General features: G+C 40.4%; 1 protein-coding gene across 3 annotated transcripts in view; it reads right to left on the bottom strand.

Annotated features, from left to right (window-relative positions):
- Window positions 1-2,515: 2,515 nt before the first annotated feature.
- LOC137296708 (uncharacterized) overlaps window positions 2,516-17,289 on the bottom strand; it is a 30,176-nt gene continuing 15,402 nt past the window's right edge. For 2 of the 3 annotated variants that reach the window (XM_067828536.1, XM_067828538.1), the window contains exons 2-3: window positions 7,468-7,594; window positions 2,516-4,605 (exon numbers count right to left, since the gene is read on the bottom strand). In XM_067828536.1, coding sequence (XP_067684637.1) covers window positions 4,388-4,605; window positions 7,468-7,594 — 345 coding nt within the window. In that variant the 3' untranslated portion in view covers window positions 2,516-4,387. Of the gene's footprint in view, window positions 4,606-7,467; window positions 7,595-11,001; window positions 11,154-17,289 lie in introns of those variants that run through there. The other variant, XM_067828537.1, reaches the window with a different exon arrangement.

The following is a 17,289-nucleotide window of genomic DNA, read 5'->3' as shown; positions in this document are numbered from 1 at the left end:
CAATATATGTTTTCACGAAAATATATGGAAACATTGCTGGGGATGGGTGGTGGTGTGTTCTGGCAGCGAAACTCGACAGGAATATGTTACATTTTTTTAAAGACAATTGTAAGGAAATTACACAATTTACAACACCATTTTACTCAGAAATGTATTGGAATAGTATAATGTTCTATACATTTGTACACCAGCTTCATGCATATTACCAACTGTATTATAAAATCAAGGACGACAAAGACGACGATGGTGATGATGATGATGATGATGAGGAGGAGGAGGAGGGGGAGGATTAAAACTTTCGAGAAACATTCAAAGTGGAATAATATCTAACGGCATTTGATGTTCATTCGAAATGCATCCTAATTATTCATTTTGCATTCTAACGGCAGTCTAAATATTTTTACTGCATTCTAGCTGTATCTTCTTGACTGGGTTCCGTACTATTGTGCAACTTAGTGCAATAACTAGTCGAGAGTATTTAGACTAATTCATTTAACTGGATATATAAATATTAATCAGTATGATTTGATACATTTACGCACATCTATTTTGGAACACTACGCTCCTTCTAATCCACGCAGACACATCGTACAGCGTATTCTGTCGTACAGTGGCCTCTGTAATTCAAAACGAGACTCTGCCTCTAGAAACGTTTGGCGGTCTGGTACGGAACTGATATTATATCAGTCTCATTGTGGGTTTCAGAACTACACTGAATAAGTGCAAAAAATACATAACAGGTGTAACCAGTGAGCCAGGCACATTACGACTCATTTTACGACCCCTTCAAACTGGGAGTCAGTGGCGTGTTAGCTACGGTCATGCTGCCTGCACCCTGCCTTAAAATATAGAAATACGATGTTATTAAAGTTTAAAATTACAATTCATTTGTAAATATCATTTTCTTATGAAATATGAAATTGGAATTCAGCATAAACAGACTTTGTGATGTCTATTTTCGCCTTCACACGAGAAAATTGGGATCAGCTGAAAAGTAGGTCATTGTATGAATAGGTTAATGAGACTCATGCTTTGGTATGGTGGACACCATAAGCTTCACAAATTGTGCCCATATGGGGAAGAAATCATTATAGAATTATTCTCATGCACAGACAAACCGATGGACGTTGCACGTTGCGCCGAAGACCCGGGTTCAATTCCCGCCTGAGGAATAATGAGTGAAGCCAGTTTCTGGTGTCCCCTCTCTCGTGAACTAAATAACGACCGATTCCCGATAAGATAAATAACGGGGAAGTAACCCTAAAAAAAATTTATATTCTCTCTCTTTCTCTCTCTCTTTCTCTCTCTCTCTCTCTCTCTCTCTCTCTCTCACACACACACACACACACACACACACACACACACACACACACACACACGCTCCAGACCATTGGCTTCACATTCAGTCGCTGAAGCGTTCGTAATATATTTTCACCAACGGCGCAGAGGAATTCAGAACTGAAATTTTCTGTGCTTTTCTATCTGCTTGCGGCCACCATTCGATCCCGTTTCAATATGTTTTTGGAAATCACCTTCAGGCCGAATATAGCACAAAGTTATAGACTTAGTTTTCATGTTTTTACATGAACTTAAGAATTCGACCAGAGTGAAAGAAATGGGGAAACATAGACAAGCAGTGCAAGAAGTTTTGGGACATCATTTCCACCTGAAATGTGAAAACCTATGTTTTGATTTGTTGTGTGTGTTTGGTTGGTTGATTGTTGTTTTGGAGAAAGCATCTCTTGTACAATTTTTAATTTTCTTGCACAAAGACATCAAAGAGAGAAGAGTTATCTCCCTTCGTGTATCTGAACATTTTCCGTCCCTGAAGCTATATTGTGCCGGGTAGTTGAATGGAAAATGCCATTACCGTGTGTTTTGTCTTGGTTGTATTCTTGGGGAACATGACACCAATATAGTCCGTGTTAGGGATCCATTACTTATAACGTTAACACCTCTAAATCGCGGACAAATATTTTTGATAACACTACCTAAGACGACAACGGACACCGTGCTTGAAGGCTCATAATAATGTTGCCCTGTTGTTACGGAGGAATATTTGAACACTTGAGCATGCTCGACAATCGTAGTAATTATGTCTCTATTTGGACCGAGAGTCAGGGTCTCCTGATGCATTATTCCTGTTGTACAACAAAGATTATATTTAGTTTTGGTTTACGCCGCTGTTAGCAATATTCCAACACATTCGCAGTGGGGGAACCAGAAATGGACTTTAAACTCACTCACCCTTACACAGACTTGATCTCAGTTAGAATTTATCTTCAGCAAACCCATGTCTGTCGTAAGAGTTCAATAACTGGATCGGGTGGTCAGGATCGCTGCTGTGGGTGACCCATGTCATCGTATCAAAATTGTGCAGATCGATGCTCATTCTGTTGATCACTGGATTGTTTGGTGAAGACTGTATCATATACAGTACTCCTCCATAAAGCTGAAATGTTGCAGCGTGTGGCGTCAAACAACAAACAACCCAAAAATAGCAATCCACACTGGCTAGTATAAAAGATAACTCATTTATTTCAATAAAATAGTATAAAACTCCTTCTATTTACAAACAAAGAAACTTTTCATAGAAAATAAAACAGGGTGTATATCAATAAATAATGAAGGACTACACTCTTCACACATAGTGCAGCAGAAGTCCTAACTATCTGGGATACGGAATATCTTCAGTTAACAACTGGCAATTAACACCGAATACTGACTTCAATGGTTCAATCCTGGCGCCATGGCAACCAAAAATGTCAACGTGAATCACAAACCGGGCAATAGTATTATAGTATAGTTTTTTCGCTTCAAATAAGCTTATAAACATTCTAAGTCAGCTTTGTAGAGCTGGAAAAGTGATCGATAATTGGAAAGATCGTCGATAGGATATATATATGTATCGAGAGAGAGAGGAGAGAGAGAGAGAGAGAACACTAACTTTCGTGATAGAAGAAAAGTTGTTTTAGAGTCACTTCTCCGATATTTATCGGCGATCAATCGATATTTAGTTCCCGATTATCGATCTCTACTATATTTATCGTTAGGCAGCCCTAAAGTTTTTAAAGACTAATGTCAAATAATCTCTGGCTACAGATAATTAGAGTTGTTACATATGCATTTACGTGTACGACAAAAATGTAAAGATTGTTTTCAACAAGAATCGTTAATGATTTTCGATTTCTATTGACTTGTGACGTCACCTAATCCGTCCCTGGCAACCTCTAATATTTGTCTAGTTATGTTTAATTACCAAAATATCTATGTGCAATATATGTCACATATATATATGTTTTATGAATACTGATGCTATATGAAATCTACGAGGCAGGATGTGTACTTTTATGCGGAAATGTTTTCACAACAACTTATCACAAGAAATTCAGATTAATTATGAGTGTAATTACCCGTATGTTACATGACGTCTTCATCCGTTATAAAGACACTGAAAACATTGCATACTTCATCAAGAGAAAGCCAATCTGTAGAAAGGTACAAAACTTTCGTGTTTAACATCGACGAGATGTTATTTGAAACAGCCGTAGATTTTGCCTGAACATCTATTTTTGACACATGCTATCACATTTTCGCTGGACATTTAGCACGTTATGAATGATTTGTTCATTGACAAATGTCAAGGTACACCGCTATACATATGAATATACTATATGTAAAAGGGAGGGTGTCAATATTGATGCATACTGATACCCCAAGAACATCAGACACGAATCCCAAAGTCTATGGTATACGATGATGACATTTTTCTATGTTTTTACCTCAACTATGCGGTTTAGTCACAACGAAAACAGTAATAATTAACGAGAAAACAGATGGTGAAAAATGATGATGACATAGGTTTCGTTATTTCAACGTGTGAATTTTAAAAGTGCATGGGTAGTAGGGTTATACAAAGGTTTATACAAATGAATTAACAGCCTTTTCTGTCATTAACTGGAATACTTCATAACGTTTTCGCATTTGTTAAACCTGCATCGGTACCTTCAGATATGTAAGGCTTGAAGCAACGGTTTCATCCATCACATACAATCTATACGGTTCACATTCAAATGGCATATTTCGAGGAATACAATGCATAGCTCTAACTGAAAAAATCAACGTGACGCATAATCTACACACAATACGTGAGATCAGGTATGTCAGTTCGTTTCAAGGCACAAAAAGTACATGGACTTTGCACACTATCAAAATAGATGAATATAGTCAACACTAGTTTTCACAACAACAAAACAAATATATATAAATCTATGCCACTTTCACTCAAAATTCAACACGCGCTCTACAAAACATGTGGATTCTTGATGCGAATTAATTTGAGAAACTATCACATTTTCTCTTTTTGATAATTTGCTACACTGATAAATCATTCGCTTTTCACGTGTCCATTCACTTCTTCCTTTTCCTCTTCCATCGTAATTTCCTTTCCATCTTTTCGCGACACCCGGATGTATTTTGGCACATAGTTACCAAACCAGTGGCAGTAGAGGGCCCCACCTACTAACACCACCATGGCGATTGAACACAAGATGCCAGCCAAGATAAAGGCGCCTTTCTCCGTGTGCAGGATCGAATGTTCAATACCTGAAAACATACAAAGGGATTGATTGTTTGATGCAAAGAATATTCAGAAAAATTCTAAAAACTAAGTTGTTCCAACGCCACCCAACCATTCGTCCGTTTCCGTAACCTTCAAGAACATATTCGACTTCTCCCGGAATAACATCAGTTGGTCACAAATGCACTCCTACAACACCAGAAGCGTTACCAAGTATAAATGTAAATTCAGCGTTCAGATGAGTTAATGTAAAAAATGGGCTTTACACCGACTTTATCTGTATTCAAGCAGTCACGGCGGGGGTCATCCGAAATGGGTACTTTTAACCCATACCACTAAGTTTAACCCATACCACTAAGTACTTATGCGCAATGCCACTGATTTCATGTCAGTGGATATGTTCAGTTCACCAAAAGGAAATTACTCTATTAATTATGAGCAGCCTTTTCCAGCTCCAAATCCAAGTAGGAGCCATTTTACCATGGGATATGTTTCATCCACTGATTGTTGTTTAACGCCGCACTCGGCAATACTCCAGCTAATTTCGTCTTACAGATAAACGGCTTTTTAGATGTGCGCCGGAAAGGAGCAGTACCCTCATTTTAGATTACTACCGACTCTCGTTATTTAGCTAGAAACTTGCGTATCGCGTTACATACGCGCACGCACGCACGCACGCACACACGCACGCACATAAAAGATATATCCGGTTTCCAAATATATAACTTCACCATCGATCAAACCGTGTGACAAGTTTCAGAAAGAAACAGTCAGGGATCCGTAACAGAGACCTGACTGCTATGTACATCATGACGCATTTCCGGGAATTGATACATTGCAAACGATAAATAGAGTTATATCTCCCTTAGAGATTGTTACGGTTTAAAAAGGCAGCTCAGCTTGACAATTCACCATCACTGATACATTCAACAAATGTATGAACAAATAAATAACTGGAAGCAATTTCTAATATTCAACAAAAGTGAATGTTGTGATAACATCAGTAAAATCAGTATTTTTTTTTCTTCAGAAAAAGAAATTACATCGTCTTGCCAGAATCTGTTCAGAATACATAAACTGCTATCGGTTGTTGTTTTCTGTTTGTTTATTTTGTTCGGAGTTTGTTTTCCTTTTCCTTCCATCTGTATGGCTGCACTGTACGTATAATCGAGTCTGGTCCAGATAATCCGGTGATCAACGTGAGCACGAGCATCGATCTTCGCATTTGGTAATCGATGACATTTGCCAACCATGCCAACGAGCCCGTTACCGTCAGTCGCCTGTTACCACAAGCATAGGTTGCTGAATACCAGTTGTACCTCAGGCCTTCATGGGTTATAGCGGATATGGAACAACATGTTACTCAAAAATTTGAAGTGGAACGTGATTAATTTCAATACAGCTTCTAATGTTCTCGTTAGTGGTTACAGACAGTGTGCAAAATAGTTTCCAAATTTTGCAAGCCAGTGGAACTAGCCATCGTAAAATTTTCTAGCTCACAACATATTTCACTAGTCTGTCATTTGAATGTAGACACAGGTTTCATCTTTGAGCTGCTAATATCATGAACACGTTCACCAAACCACAATCTTTCATGATATAAAAGTGTATTATAACTTAACAGTCAATATATCTCCAAAATGACCCGGGCCAGTGTCTGGGGAGATTTACTGGCCCGACTGGAATTTCGATAGCCATAGGCTATCGGGCCAGAGGCTATTTCGCACGCTGGTGTTCCTGCCCCTGAATTGTACTTACACGTACGGAATGTCTGCGAGCACGGTGGTGTGGACCAACTAAGAAACACATGCCACATGTCGGTACCGGAGATTCTTCGTGCAATGTCTTCGTTCCACAGTGACAACAATACCATGACGTCACAGAAGACGAAATCACGCATACATGTGACGTCAGGCATGACCTCTTGCCTGTGACGTTATGATGCGAGAGTCGCAATCTTGACAGTAGCGGTCGATATGGCCCCGAGTGGAGAGGCTGAGAGCTGTTAGTAAATCGCACAATTTCTTGCATAAAACTGAGGTACGTCCTAACGGTCGTTGGCTGGTGAAGTGATATCCCGGAATATCAATATCACAAAAACACCAAAAGGTCACAACCGAACGTCATTTTCAGGAATTCATTATATTTACTTATTTTTATATATTTTTTGTGTGTTTTTTAATTAATTTATTTTTTATTTATTTATTTTCGCTATTTCCGTTAAGTTTGGATTTATTTTCGCTATTTTCGTTACTAAACCACTGGCAGAAATAGCCTAGCTTTATCTCTATGACCTACAGACAATCATGTCTATAGTCATTTCCTTCTTTCATATATAATTTTTATAACGTGTATATTGTCGGGCTTTCCTTATACAACGGAAATCCTGTTCCAGCTCACACGTTTCCGTCCGGCTTAACATACGAACACAGATGTCACAGTCCGTCTCTCAGACGACAGAAAATATTACGAAATTGGGAATGTCTAATTTGCCTTAATTTTCTGGGTTCCTTTTGAATTCTACTTGAGCCTGCACATGCGTAGATAGAATTATACCAAAATGGCGGCATGGTAACCATGTAGAGAAAGCGTTCACTCGTCACGACAAAGTCCGGGTTCGATTCCCATGTAAGCTCATTTAGCTGGAACACTGATAAACGCGGCATACAACCACTCAACCACTCACTTAAACCAGATAAACTGAACAGCAGAACAAACGCAAATTTCGAAAAAATGAAATCTCATAAAAGTAATTGTTCATGTATGTCTTCTTTTCAAAAACTTGACACAAAAGCAGAGATGCTTTTCTTTTGCTGTTCAGTATTGATATATTTTCTTATAAACCCTCAGTCTAATGAATACTACAATACAGAATGTTATGTACATACGTTTCTGAAAGGCTTTCAGCTCATCCAGAACGTGCGAGAGGCCGACTTGGGCGTCCTGGACATAGCTGTGTTCAGCCTCTCCCTCTGTCACCACTCGGCCGTAGGTGTCAAAGTCTTCCGCCGAGCCCTGAAACCACACACAACACAGGTGAAATTAAACATTGCTTGATATGTCCCCAAGTCACCGTGGGGCAGAGATGTAGCCAAGTGGTTAAAGCGTTCGCGTTAAAATCCGGCCTCGATTCCCCACATGGGTGGAACGTGTGAAGACCATTTCCTGTGACCACAGCCGTGGTATGGCTGGAATATTGTTCAAAACGGCGTAAAACCAATCTCACTCACCAACCCTTGCTGTAACGCCTAACTCCGAATTGAAGCAACTGTATATTTTCAACATTTTCTGAATCTCCAATCTTACTTGGGTACATCTTCAGCTTAAGCGTAGTTGCATATTTCCATCAAAAGTGATTGAGTGAGTGAGTATTGTTTTATGCCGCTTCTAGCAATATTCCAGCAATATCGCAGCAGGGAACACCATAAATGGGCTTCATATAATGTACCCATGTGGAAATAGAACCCGGGCCTATGACGAGCCAATGCTTTAATCACTAGGCTACCCGACCGCCTCCAAAATCAACATAGCATCATGGCCACCTGTTGCAGGACACTCACAATATTGGATCCAGGGGTGAAATTATCTATGCAGTTTAAAGCAATCGAATGGTTTCCTGATCTATAATCATTCTATTGGAAACTTCATTATGAAGACCTTCAACATTCATCTGACTTTATTTTAAAGCTGTAAAACATCACACAACTTCGTTGCACAATGTATCGAGTGATACTCGCGCAATTTACATATGTACAGTGCATGGTTTCCTGATACTGTCAAGCCAGTATGTCGGCTGCCTATAAATAAGCGAGAAAGGACCAGGCAATTCAGTGATGACTCTCGATCTACGTAATTGGGATACGATGAAATGTGTCAACCAAGTCAGAAAGACTGACAATGGTATGTAACAAACAAAAAAAACTACCATGCCGGCCGCCGTAAGACTGATACACAATTCACGCGAACGACACCGCCCGACGAGATATATTTGTAAATACATTCAAGAATCAGCAAAATACTTGCAAGCACTCAACATACGGTTCTGAAATCGATGTTGCTCTCAGTAATCGTTTCACAGATGTTGATCTCCAAACAAAGAACGACAGGACTACCAAGTTTCTATCACAAACTCTTCAGATTTCATTCACTAATGATTTCAGATTTCTTTTTATCAAAACGGTACTGCGTCAAAAAGATTAGTTACCTGACTTACATATATTGAACCTTAAACAGTATATTTCCAAATATATGTATAGGCGTAGCTTGTATAACCGAGTCAACTAAAATTAAGAGACTAAAACGCAATTTTCTGTTGAGTTTTGCTATTTGCGTTCCAGTATTTACACAGGGTTTTTGCGACCTAACTGAAATAATATACTGTATGATGATTTCAGATCGTGTATTCATGTCAGTCCAACATGTTACATTCTCCGTTATTTTATGAGTATCTGAATTACTCACCTTTTCGCTGGTGACATATGATCAATTATATATAGTGATAGGATTCCCTCGGCAATTACCTATTCATGAACTCTGTACAGTTAAGTGGTCACCATGTACTTCAACGTTAGACACCATTTGAAAAATGAGGACGCGTGGCTCAAAAGAAACATGCTTTATATATATCACCATGTACTTCAACGTTAGACACCATTTGAAAATTGTGGACGCGTGGATATATATATATATATATACTACAAATTAGGACTACGTTTTTCCCCATCCCGAATATATGAAACTGTAATATATATATAGTGGACGCGTGGTGTTATATATATATATATATATATATATACTACAAATTAGGACTACGTTTTTCCCCATCCCGAAGATATGAAACTGTAATGTAGCCTCGCCAATATTAGACTTTACGTTGCTATACTGAAGGTCATTGTTTCAGATTGTTTTCTTGAAAATGTAAGATTGACTAGAGAAAAGTGTACTGTATACATATTCAGCCGCCGACTAACACAAAAGGACATTCAAAGAAACCATCAGTATTGTGGACGAAATGGTGTTGTGCGGAGCCTCTAGTGCCAGGATCCGATGACCGAAGGATTGGAATTTGCACCAGTTTGTGGATTTCATCAAAGGTGCTAATCTTGTCTGGGATCCATGTCAGTTCAGGCATTATTCTCACACGATGCTGACACGGCGCAGTGATCATTCTCGTTCACTGACTGACTGACTCACTCACTCACTCACTGACTGAATCACTCACTGACTAACTCACTCACTCACTCACTCAGCTCACTCGTCCAGGCACTCACTCTGAGTTGTGCTGCCTGAAGGGTAACACCAACAAACAACAGCGATAACGTTTGAAAAACTGTAGCGAGGTAGTGGAACATGGTGTGAGCCGTTTCACAAACTAAGAAGGCTAGTATCACATCATACCATATCACATCACACCACACCATATCGCAGCACACCACATCACATCACACCATATCACACCATATGGCACCACATCATATCGCAGCACACCACATCACACCACACCATATATCACACCCCACCATATCTCATCACACCACATCACATCTCACCAGATCACATCACACCATGTCACAGTACACCATATCACATTACACCACATCACATCTCATCATATCACAGCACACCACATCACAGCACATTATATCACATTACACCACATCACATCTCACCATATCACAGCACACCATATCACATCTCACCATACCACAGCACAGCACACCACATCACATTACACCACGCCACATCTCACCATATGACAGCACACCATATCACATCACACCACATCACAGCACACCATACCACAGCACACCATACCACATCACGCAATGCTACGCCACGCCACAAACTGCATGTTCCTGATTAAAATATCACAAGCCGTAGGATGCAGAGACCGGGCATATTATTTGAACATGCAATATAGTCCCTCCTTCCTAATGAGACATAATTATCAGTACTCGACAATGCAATATCTGATTTGTTTTTAAACAAATGAGAAACGTGCTACTTATACTGTATATCATCTAAACATTTTTCTTCTGTTTTCACAAAAAAAATGAGAAATATATTACAAGACACGATTATTCGGTTGTTGTTTTATTTACAAATGAGAAATTCATCGGAAATATTGTATATTGCATTGTATGGCGAAACAGTGTACAGTGCATTTTAATCGCATACAGCGTCATACAGTGACCCAGATAACAAAACACAATACTTATCTACCTATGAAAGAAAATAATCAAAACAGTATGTCGCGCGCTGAAGCAGTCACGTACATGCATAAACTCACGTAAGATATCACACTACCACTATATGCATAATGCAGATTTACGATTCACTGATCTAATCAAGATTTGCACAAGTTGCAATCAATATTTCCCCATCGCCCACAAGTATCAGGCTCGAAAGAAAAATTGACTCACAGAAAACATCCTTTTTGCAGTGCAGCTTCCGTGATCACACACCGAACAGCCCAGTTGCACCTACCATCGTGGTACCAGGCTTAGAGGATGAGACTACGCACTGGGTGATAAAACTGTATGGACGGTCCCGGTTCAATAGGATGTACAAACAGGCTGTTACTCTTATCCGGCGTAAACTCAATACGTCACAGCTGCACGTATTGTATAGTGTAGAACATACATTAAATCATATTACTATATCCAATTGCAACTGTATTTTCATCAGTATGTGCCCGACGTTCATTTTATGGCTGGATTTTTTATATTTCGATCAAATGCAGAAATTAGTAAATAAATATGTGTGTGAGGAAATTAAATTAGCGCACCTGTCGATACGTCAATATGAATTTTGTTTCACTGAGGTTTAAATAATCGTAAGTTAAAATGTAAACCATTCAGGTTTGTGGTGTTGTTTGTTTTTATGCCGCACTCAACAACATTCTACCGGTAGCTGTTTGTCGGCGATATATAAATAATGGGGTCTGTCGAGCCTGACCTCCCGATCCTGTTTGTTGCCTCTTTCAACAAGTATGTGTTGCTCAAATCAACCCTACAAGAATCTAGACAGGTTACGATTAAAGCATAAAATGAAAATGTCGGTGAATGCTATTGCAATTGACGTTTAAACATAGTGTCAAGGAAACCATTTTCAAAGTACCGGCTATTATTTCACAAACTGTCGATATGCTAACGTTTACAATACAATGTACCTCAGCGTCTGTTTGTTATTGAATCTTAGAAAAACATTCCACCTTGGTTTCCGTTGAAACTGTGAAAAGCCCACTTCCATTTCGATGTTTCACATTTTCGGTTGTGATCGAGTCGCAACTGATAGAAGAAGCTAAAATCGAATATACGGATGCCTTATAATGAAACAGTGTCGCGGTATAAAGAAACGAGCTTGCCTCGTGCGAGAGGACTGCGTGCAGCATTCAGCAATATTTCAGCTATATGGCGGAGGTCTGTGAATACTCGTGTTTAGACCAGTCAATCCACTCATCAACAGCACGAGCATCGATAAGACGGGATACGACGACAGCAACCACGACAGCGAGTCTGGCATGTCCAGTCGAGTTCGTTGACATGTGTCATCGTACCCAATTACGTAAACCGATGCTCATGTTGCTGATCACTGGATTGTCTGGTCCAGACACGATTATTTACAGACCTCCGCCATATAACCAGAATATTGCTGAGTGTGTAAATAGCCCAGACACTCCAGTAATCAACAGTATGAGCATCGATCTTCGCAACTGGGAACCGATGACATGTGTCAAACAGCCTACCCCGTTAGTCGTCTCTCACGACAAGCATAGTCGCCTTTATGGCAAGTAAGGGTTGCTGGAGACCTGTTCTCAGATTTTGGCAGGCACCTTGAGAAGGGCGAGCTGCCACGAGAGATCCTGGCTACTGGACTATTCAAACTCCCCACCCTACTAGCGATTTCAAGGGCGAGTGAGTTTAGTTTTACACCGCACTCATCAATACCCAAGCTGTCTGTCTGTCTGTCGGTGGTCTGTACATAATCAAATCTGGACCAGTCAGTCAAGAGATCAACATCATGAGCATCGTTATAAGCAGTTGGCATACGGTGTCAACCAAGTCAACGACTCTCACCTCCAGATCCCGATAGTCACCTCTTACGACAAGGATGGGTTACTAAAGATCAACTCTAACCGGTATCTTTACAGGTCTTCACATGCAGGAAACGAACAATGATATACCGCACGTACCACTCCATTAACAAATATCACCCGACACTACACTAAATGAGCTTAACAGACAGGTGTGGAGCATGAATGCTGATTATTCAGCGTTTCTAATTTTCCTGACTAAACAGCAAATTTGTTTCTTCCGAGATGAATTTTAAAAAGGTTCCAACATATTTGTTTTACAGCACAAAGTGTTATCATTGCTCGTAATTTAAACACCAGATCCGGCTTCGTCTCGTTAGTGTCTAATGCCTTATAATATCTTCCGGACTAGGTCCCAATCAGGCTGTCTGTGCTATTAGAAATCACCGTTCCTAAAGCCCCTGGACCTTCATCAATACATCAAAGACAAACAGAGATTTGCAATCCCAACTCCGATGCCTGGGTGCCGAGTCATGTCTCAGGGTCGGAACATTTCACTACGTATTGAGCTATTGATGCATCCCCCTCCAAAGTGGTAAGTCGTGTGAAGTTGAGACACGCACAAAGGCTGAAATCGATTTCATTGTTTTGAAGACTGTGGACAGGGTTGCGTTGTGCGTAGCGCAGTCACTGCAGTTTCGCATGAATTGTCCAAGTTTTTCTTACCGATGATATATCGTAATCATTAGTCGTGAGTAATGTTTTGCGCAACATTTGGCAATATCGTAAACAGAAATGGGTTTCACATACTGTACCGATGTAGGGTTTGTTATTTATCATCCCAAACTCGGTTCTACAGGAGATATCATACAATCGATGACTTCTAGTGAGGTTGATCCAATGATTTATCGACCTTACGACCTTAACCCTACGACCATCTTAAGGATATATTAGAGTGAAGGAGTTAGGGAAGCCTTGCATGGATGCTTAGTCATTCTATCCTTTAAAGAGACAAATCTAGATAAGCTGACAGAACGCAAGTCTGTTGTTTAGAATGATTTAGAAGTTATCCATTAAACTATTAGTCATTACCTTCAAGACTTGTGCAAGTCTAGAGTTAGCGCTAAGATCGCTTAGGGCAAGTGGTCCCAGTACGTTAAATCCCTTACATCCAGCGACTGACGCATATAACTAATACAGCGTGGCTATGATATCATCGTCACTACAATGGAAATCACAAGTCAAGTACGTGCAGTCTTCAAACATAGACTACCGCACCCAAACACCCAGCACGGTGTCCACAATACACAATCCCCTGCAGTTAACATGGCGTAGTCCCATCTCATAGTCTAAACCATCATATTTTCACCACAACATCGCCCTCCCTGCAATACTAAAACCCTAAATGAAGCTAGATTCTATAACGTGGGTGTTACAAACAGATTGTGCTTGTGGTGCAATATTGTATTTATGCCAGCTGTTCAACAAGCCGCACCTTAAAAACAAGTATTTTGGGCAACCGGTATGAATGAAAACTGGTTCGACCCATTATGACGCTGGACTAAATATTTACGTTGGCGGGACAACAGTAACGTGATTTTATTACTGTTTATTGTAAATGGGTTAAGCCTTCTCGCGTTTAAGTGGACCACTTATCACAACGACACAATGTGTCTTGGCAGGTGTGTAGAAGCATGTAGTGACACAATATTACATAATCATGGACACACCGACTAAGAACTTTTGAATAGTACTGGACAAAACATATTGCAGTATTTCAAATATGTACCAGCTGCGTTCGTTAACATCATAGTGAGTTAGTAAGTTTAGGTTTGACCACTTTTAGCGACATTCCAGCAATATCACGGAGGGGGACACCAGAAAAGAGCTTCACATATCGCATCCAAGCATGTGGGGAATCGAACCCGTTCAGCGTGAAGAGAGCATAATTTAACCACTAGGCTACCACACTGCCAAGGGCCTAGACAAAGCTCTCTTTAGTCTAAGATAGTCGTATGTGTTATACCTTACGACTGTCTTAGGGCTAAGAGAGCATCGAAAATATAGGATCAGGTTAAAAACATTTAGCGACGATGTCTAAAATTCATTATAATAGCCTATAAATAAAATGTGTACATCAATGTACCTCTTCAGTCGACGAGTATGCGGGGCGTGATGACGTTCAAATCAGACGACCAAAGCGTAGAACTAGTCACAAGTATATCCATATCCTAAGCAAACACTCTGTGACTAATTCGCCCTTTGTGTAAGCCATGCTGTTCGTCTCATTGTACTGATTATAGCCTATCAGAACTGCGCTCTAGTTAGTAAACAGACAGTAAAATGCCATATAGCCCATGTAGGATCATGAGGATCAAGTGACAAGGTTAGGGGACTTAAACCTACAGCGAGTGAGTGAGTGAGTGAGTAGGTATGGTTTTAGCAGCTATTAGCAACATTCCAGCAATATCACGGGAGGGGGCACCTGAAACGGACTCACAATTTGTACCCTTGTGGGTAATCGAACCCGCGAACGCCTTAAACCTACTAGACTACCCTACCACCAACTTTAATTGACAGAATGCGTATCATCGTAACACAATCGTCGCTCATGAGTTCAGCGCTTTGTCTGGTCCAAACTCGATAATCTAAATCCCAGTGACATTACTGAGTTAGCCGTATCAAAATTAAACCAACACTTGCTGACTCCACTGTGAGCTGTTATTTAGACAGATTGTATGCAGTAGATAGAACTTGTTATAGTTGGCTGTAGCTCCGTCAGGTCAAACCTTCAAACATACGGAAGCAGCTCGATGTTGCTTGAGTGTAGGCGTTTGGTCTGTAATGCACCGGCGCGAACCAAACTGAACTTAAGAATCTCAAGCGTATCCTATAGTAAGCTGATGTGATGTTCATCTGATCCCCAGCTGAGAGTCATTCTACATACGCAACACAAAACAGTACCAATCTCAGTATTTTTGTACATCCCTTCAAGCACTAGCTCAGTATGTAGATGCAGTTAGTGCAGATAAAAACTGCGTTGAATTCCTCAGTCAGGCATTGACACAGAGTGGGTCCAGAGGCAAACGGATGAGGATTAAGATACCAACGATGTGATGTGTACACGTGCGTGTGTCTGCAGCAACATAAACATCCCCTTGTTTCGCAACATCTACAAATAACATGCACCTGCAGAGCGTAATGCTCTGGTGGTACTGATTCGATTCAGGCAACGTAAGTTCTACAGATTTCCTGATTAATGTTATTTATTAACTCGAACGATTCGACGGGATGCAGAAATTGGTCGCGTGTCGTGTTGGCTATTTCCACCTCATATAAAATTAATCTTACCGCGCTGAATCATGTCTGGGCTAATATTTGGCTAGACGTGTTCTTCACACTACTCTTGGTCGTTCTGCAGCCAGGAAACAAGTTCAGAAAATACCAAGGTGAGCTCAAGTTCATGCCAGGTAATTAAACCTCCCGAGAACTCAACATCTCAATTCTGAATAAGAGTGTCTGAGACTTTCTGACGTTGGACAGACGTTGGAGGGACGTTGATGTTGATGACGATAACTGGTTAAAGCATTCACGAGTTCGATTCTCCTCACAATGAGTGAAGCCATGTCAAACCCGATGGGGTGTATTATCGACGATTTGTACCATTTGGGTGAAACCCACGATCAAGTGAGCGAGTTTAGTTCTACACCGCTTTCAGCAACATTCCTGTAACACCACAGCACTGGACACCAGTAACCCATGTGGAAACTAGAACCCGGGTCTTCGGACTAACAAGCGAATCCTTTAACCACTAGGCTATCCCGGTCACCTCAAGGAGCAAGACTATGGTGCTTGCAAATTTAGAAATGTAAACGGAACGAACAGAGATTCGAACAAAGAAATAGAGTACCCGAAACGAACGAGTCTACAGTGCCAGCAATGTAAAAATATAAAAGAAACACTTCTTAAATCTAGCTTTTTCAAATCAGAAGGTCTCGCAGATCGTTTTCATCTAGACCAGTCCTCAGGCAGGAAAATGAATTGAATTTTACTTCCGCCTGAAGCCTACGAACGTCTGGAATGTCAAAACGATTATGTATATCATTGTGTGTGTATCATTCTCTTGCCCCAGATGTAGCTACAATTACATACTCCTCAATATTCCCCTCGTTATGTGCAAAAACAATACCATTGCATTTTTAACCATGATAGGCTATCAATATTGTCCACACAATCAAGTCACAGATTTTCACTGTTGACGTCCCACCCGTGGTCGTCAAGTGACAGGTACGCGCGATAAATGCGTAATGTATCTCTCTCGGGAGTATTCAATTTTATGCATGTGATCGCTCAAGCTTGTCACGTTGGCGATTTGGTTTCACGGGTACAATGTGTAAGCCCTCACTGGGATGAACAGTAATTTTGAACACAGGATATATTACTACGTAGCTGTTACACGACCTGTTTATCGCGTGACTCGACAAGACAACCCTGAGCGTCACTTAAACTCTGTCATGTCACGAAATACTATAACATGTTATTTAACAAAAAGACTGTCAATTATGATCTTACTCAGTCTGTAGACCCCTGATGCAGGGTGCGGTGAGAGCAGCCTAATGGTTAAAGCGTTCGCTCGTCACACCGAAGACCAGGGTCCGATTGCCTACATGGGTGC

This window comes from Haliotis asinina, chromosome 9 (assembly GCF_037392515.1).
Source record: "Haliotis asinina isolate JCU_RB_2024 chromosome 9, JCU_Hal_asi_v2, whole genome shotgun sequence".
Lineage (NCBI taxonomy): Eukaryota > Metazoa > Mollusca > Gastropoda > Lepetellida > Haliotidae > Haliotis > Haliotis asinina.
This window is presented reverse-complemented; position numbering and strand designations above follow the sequence as displayed.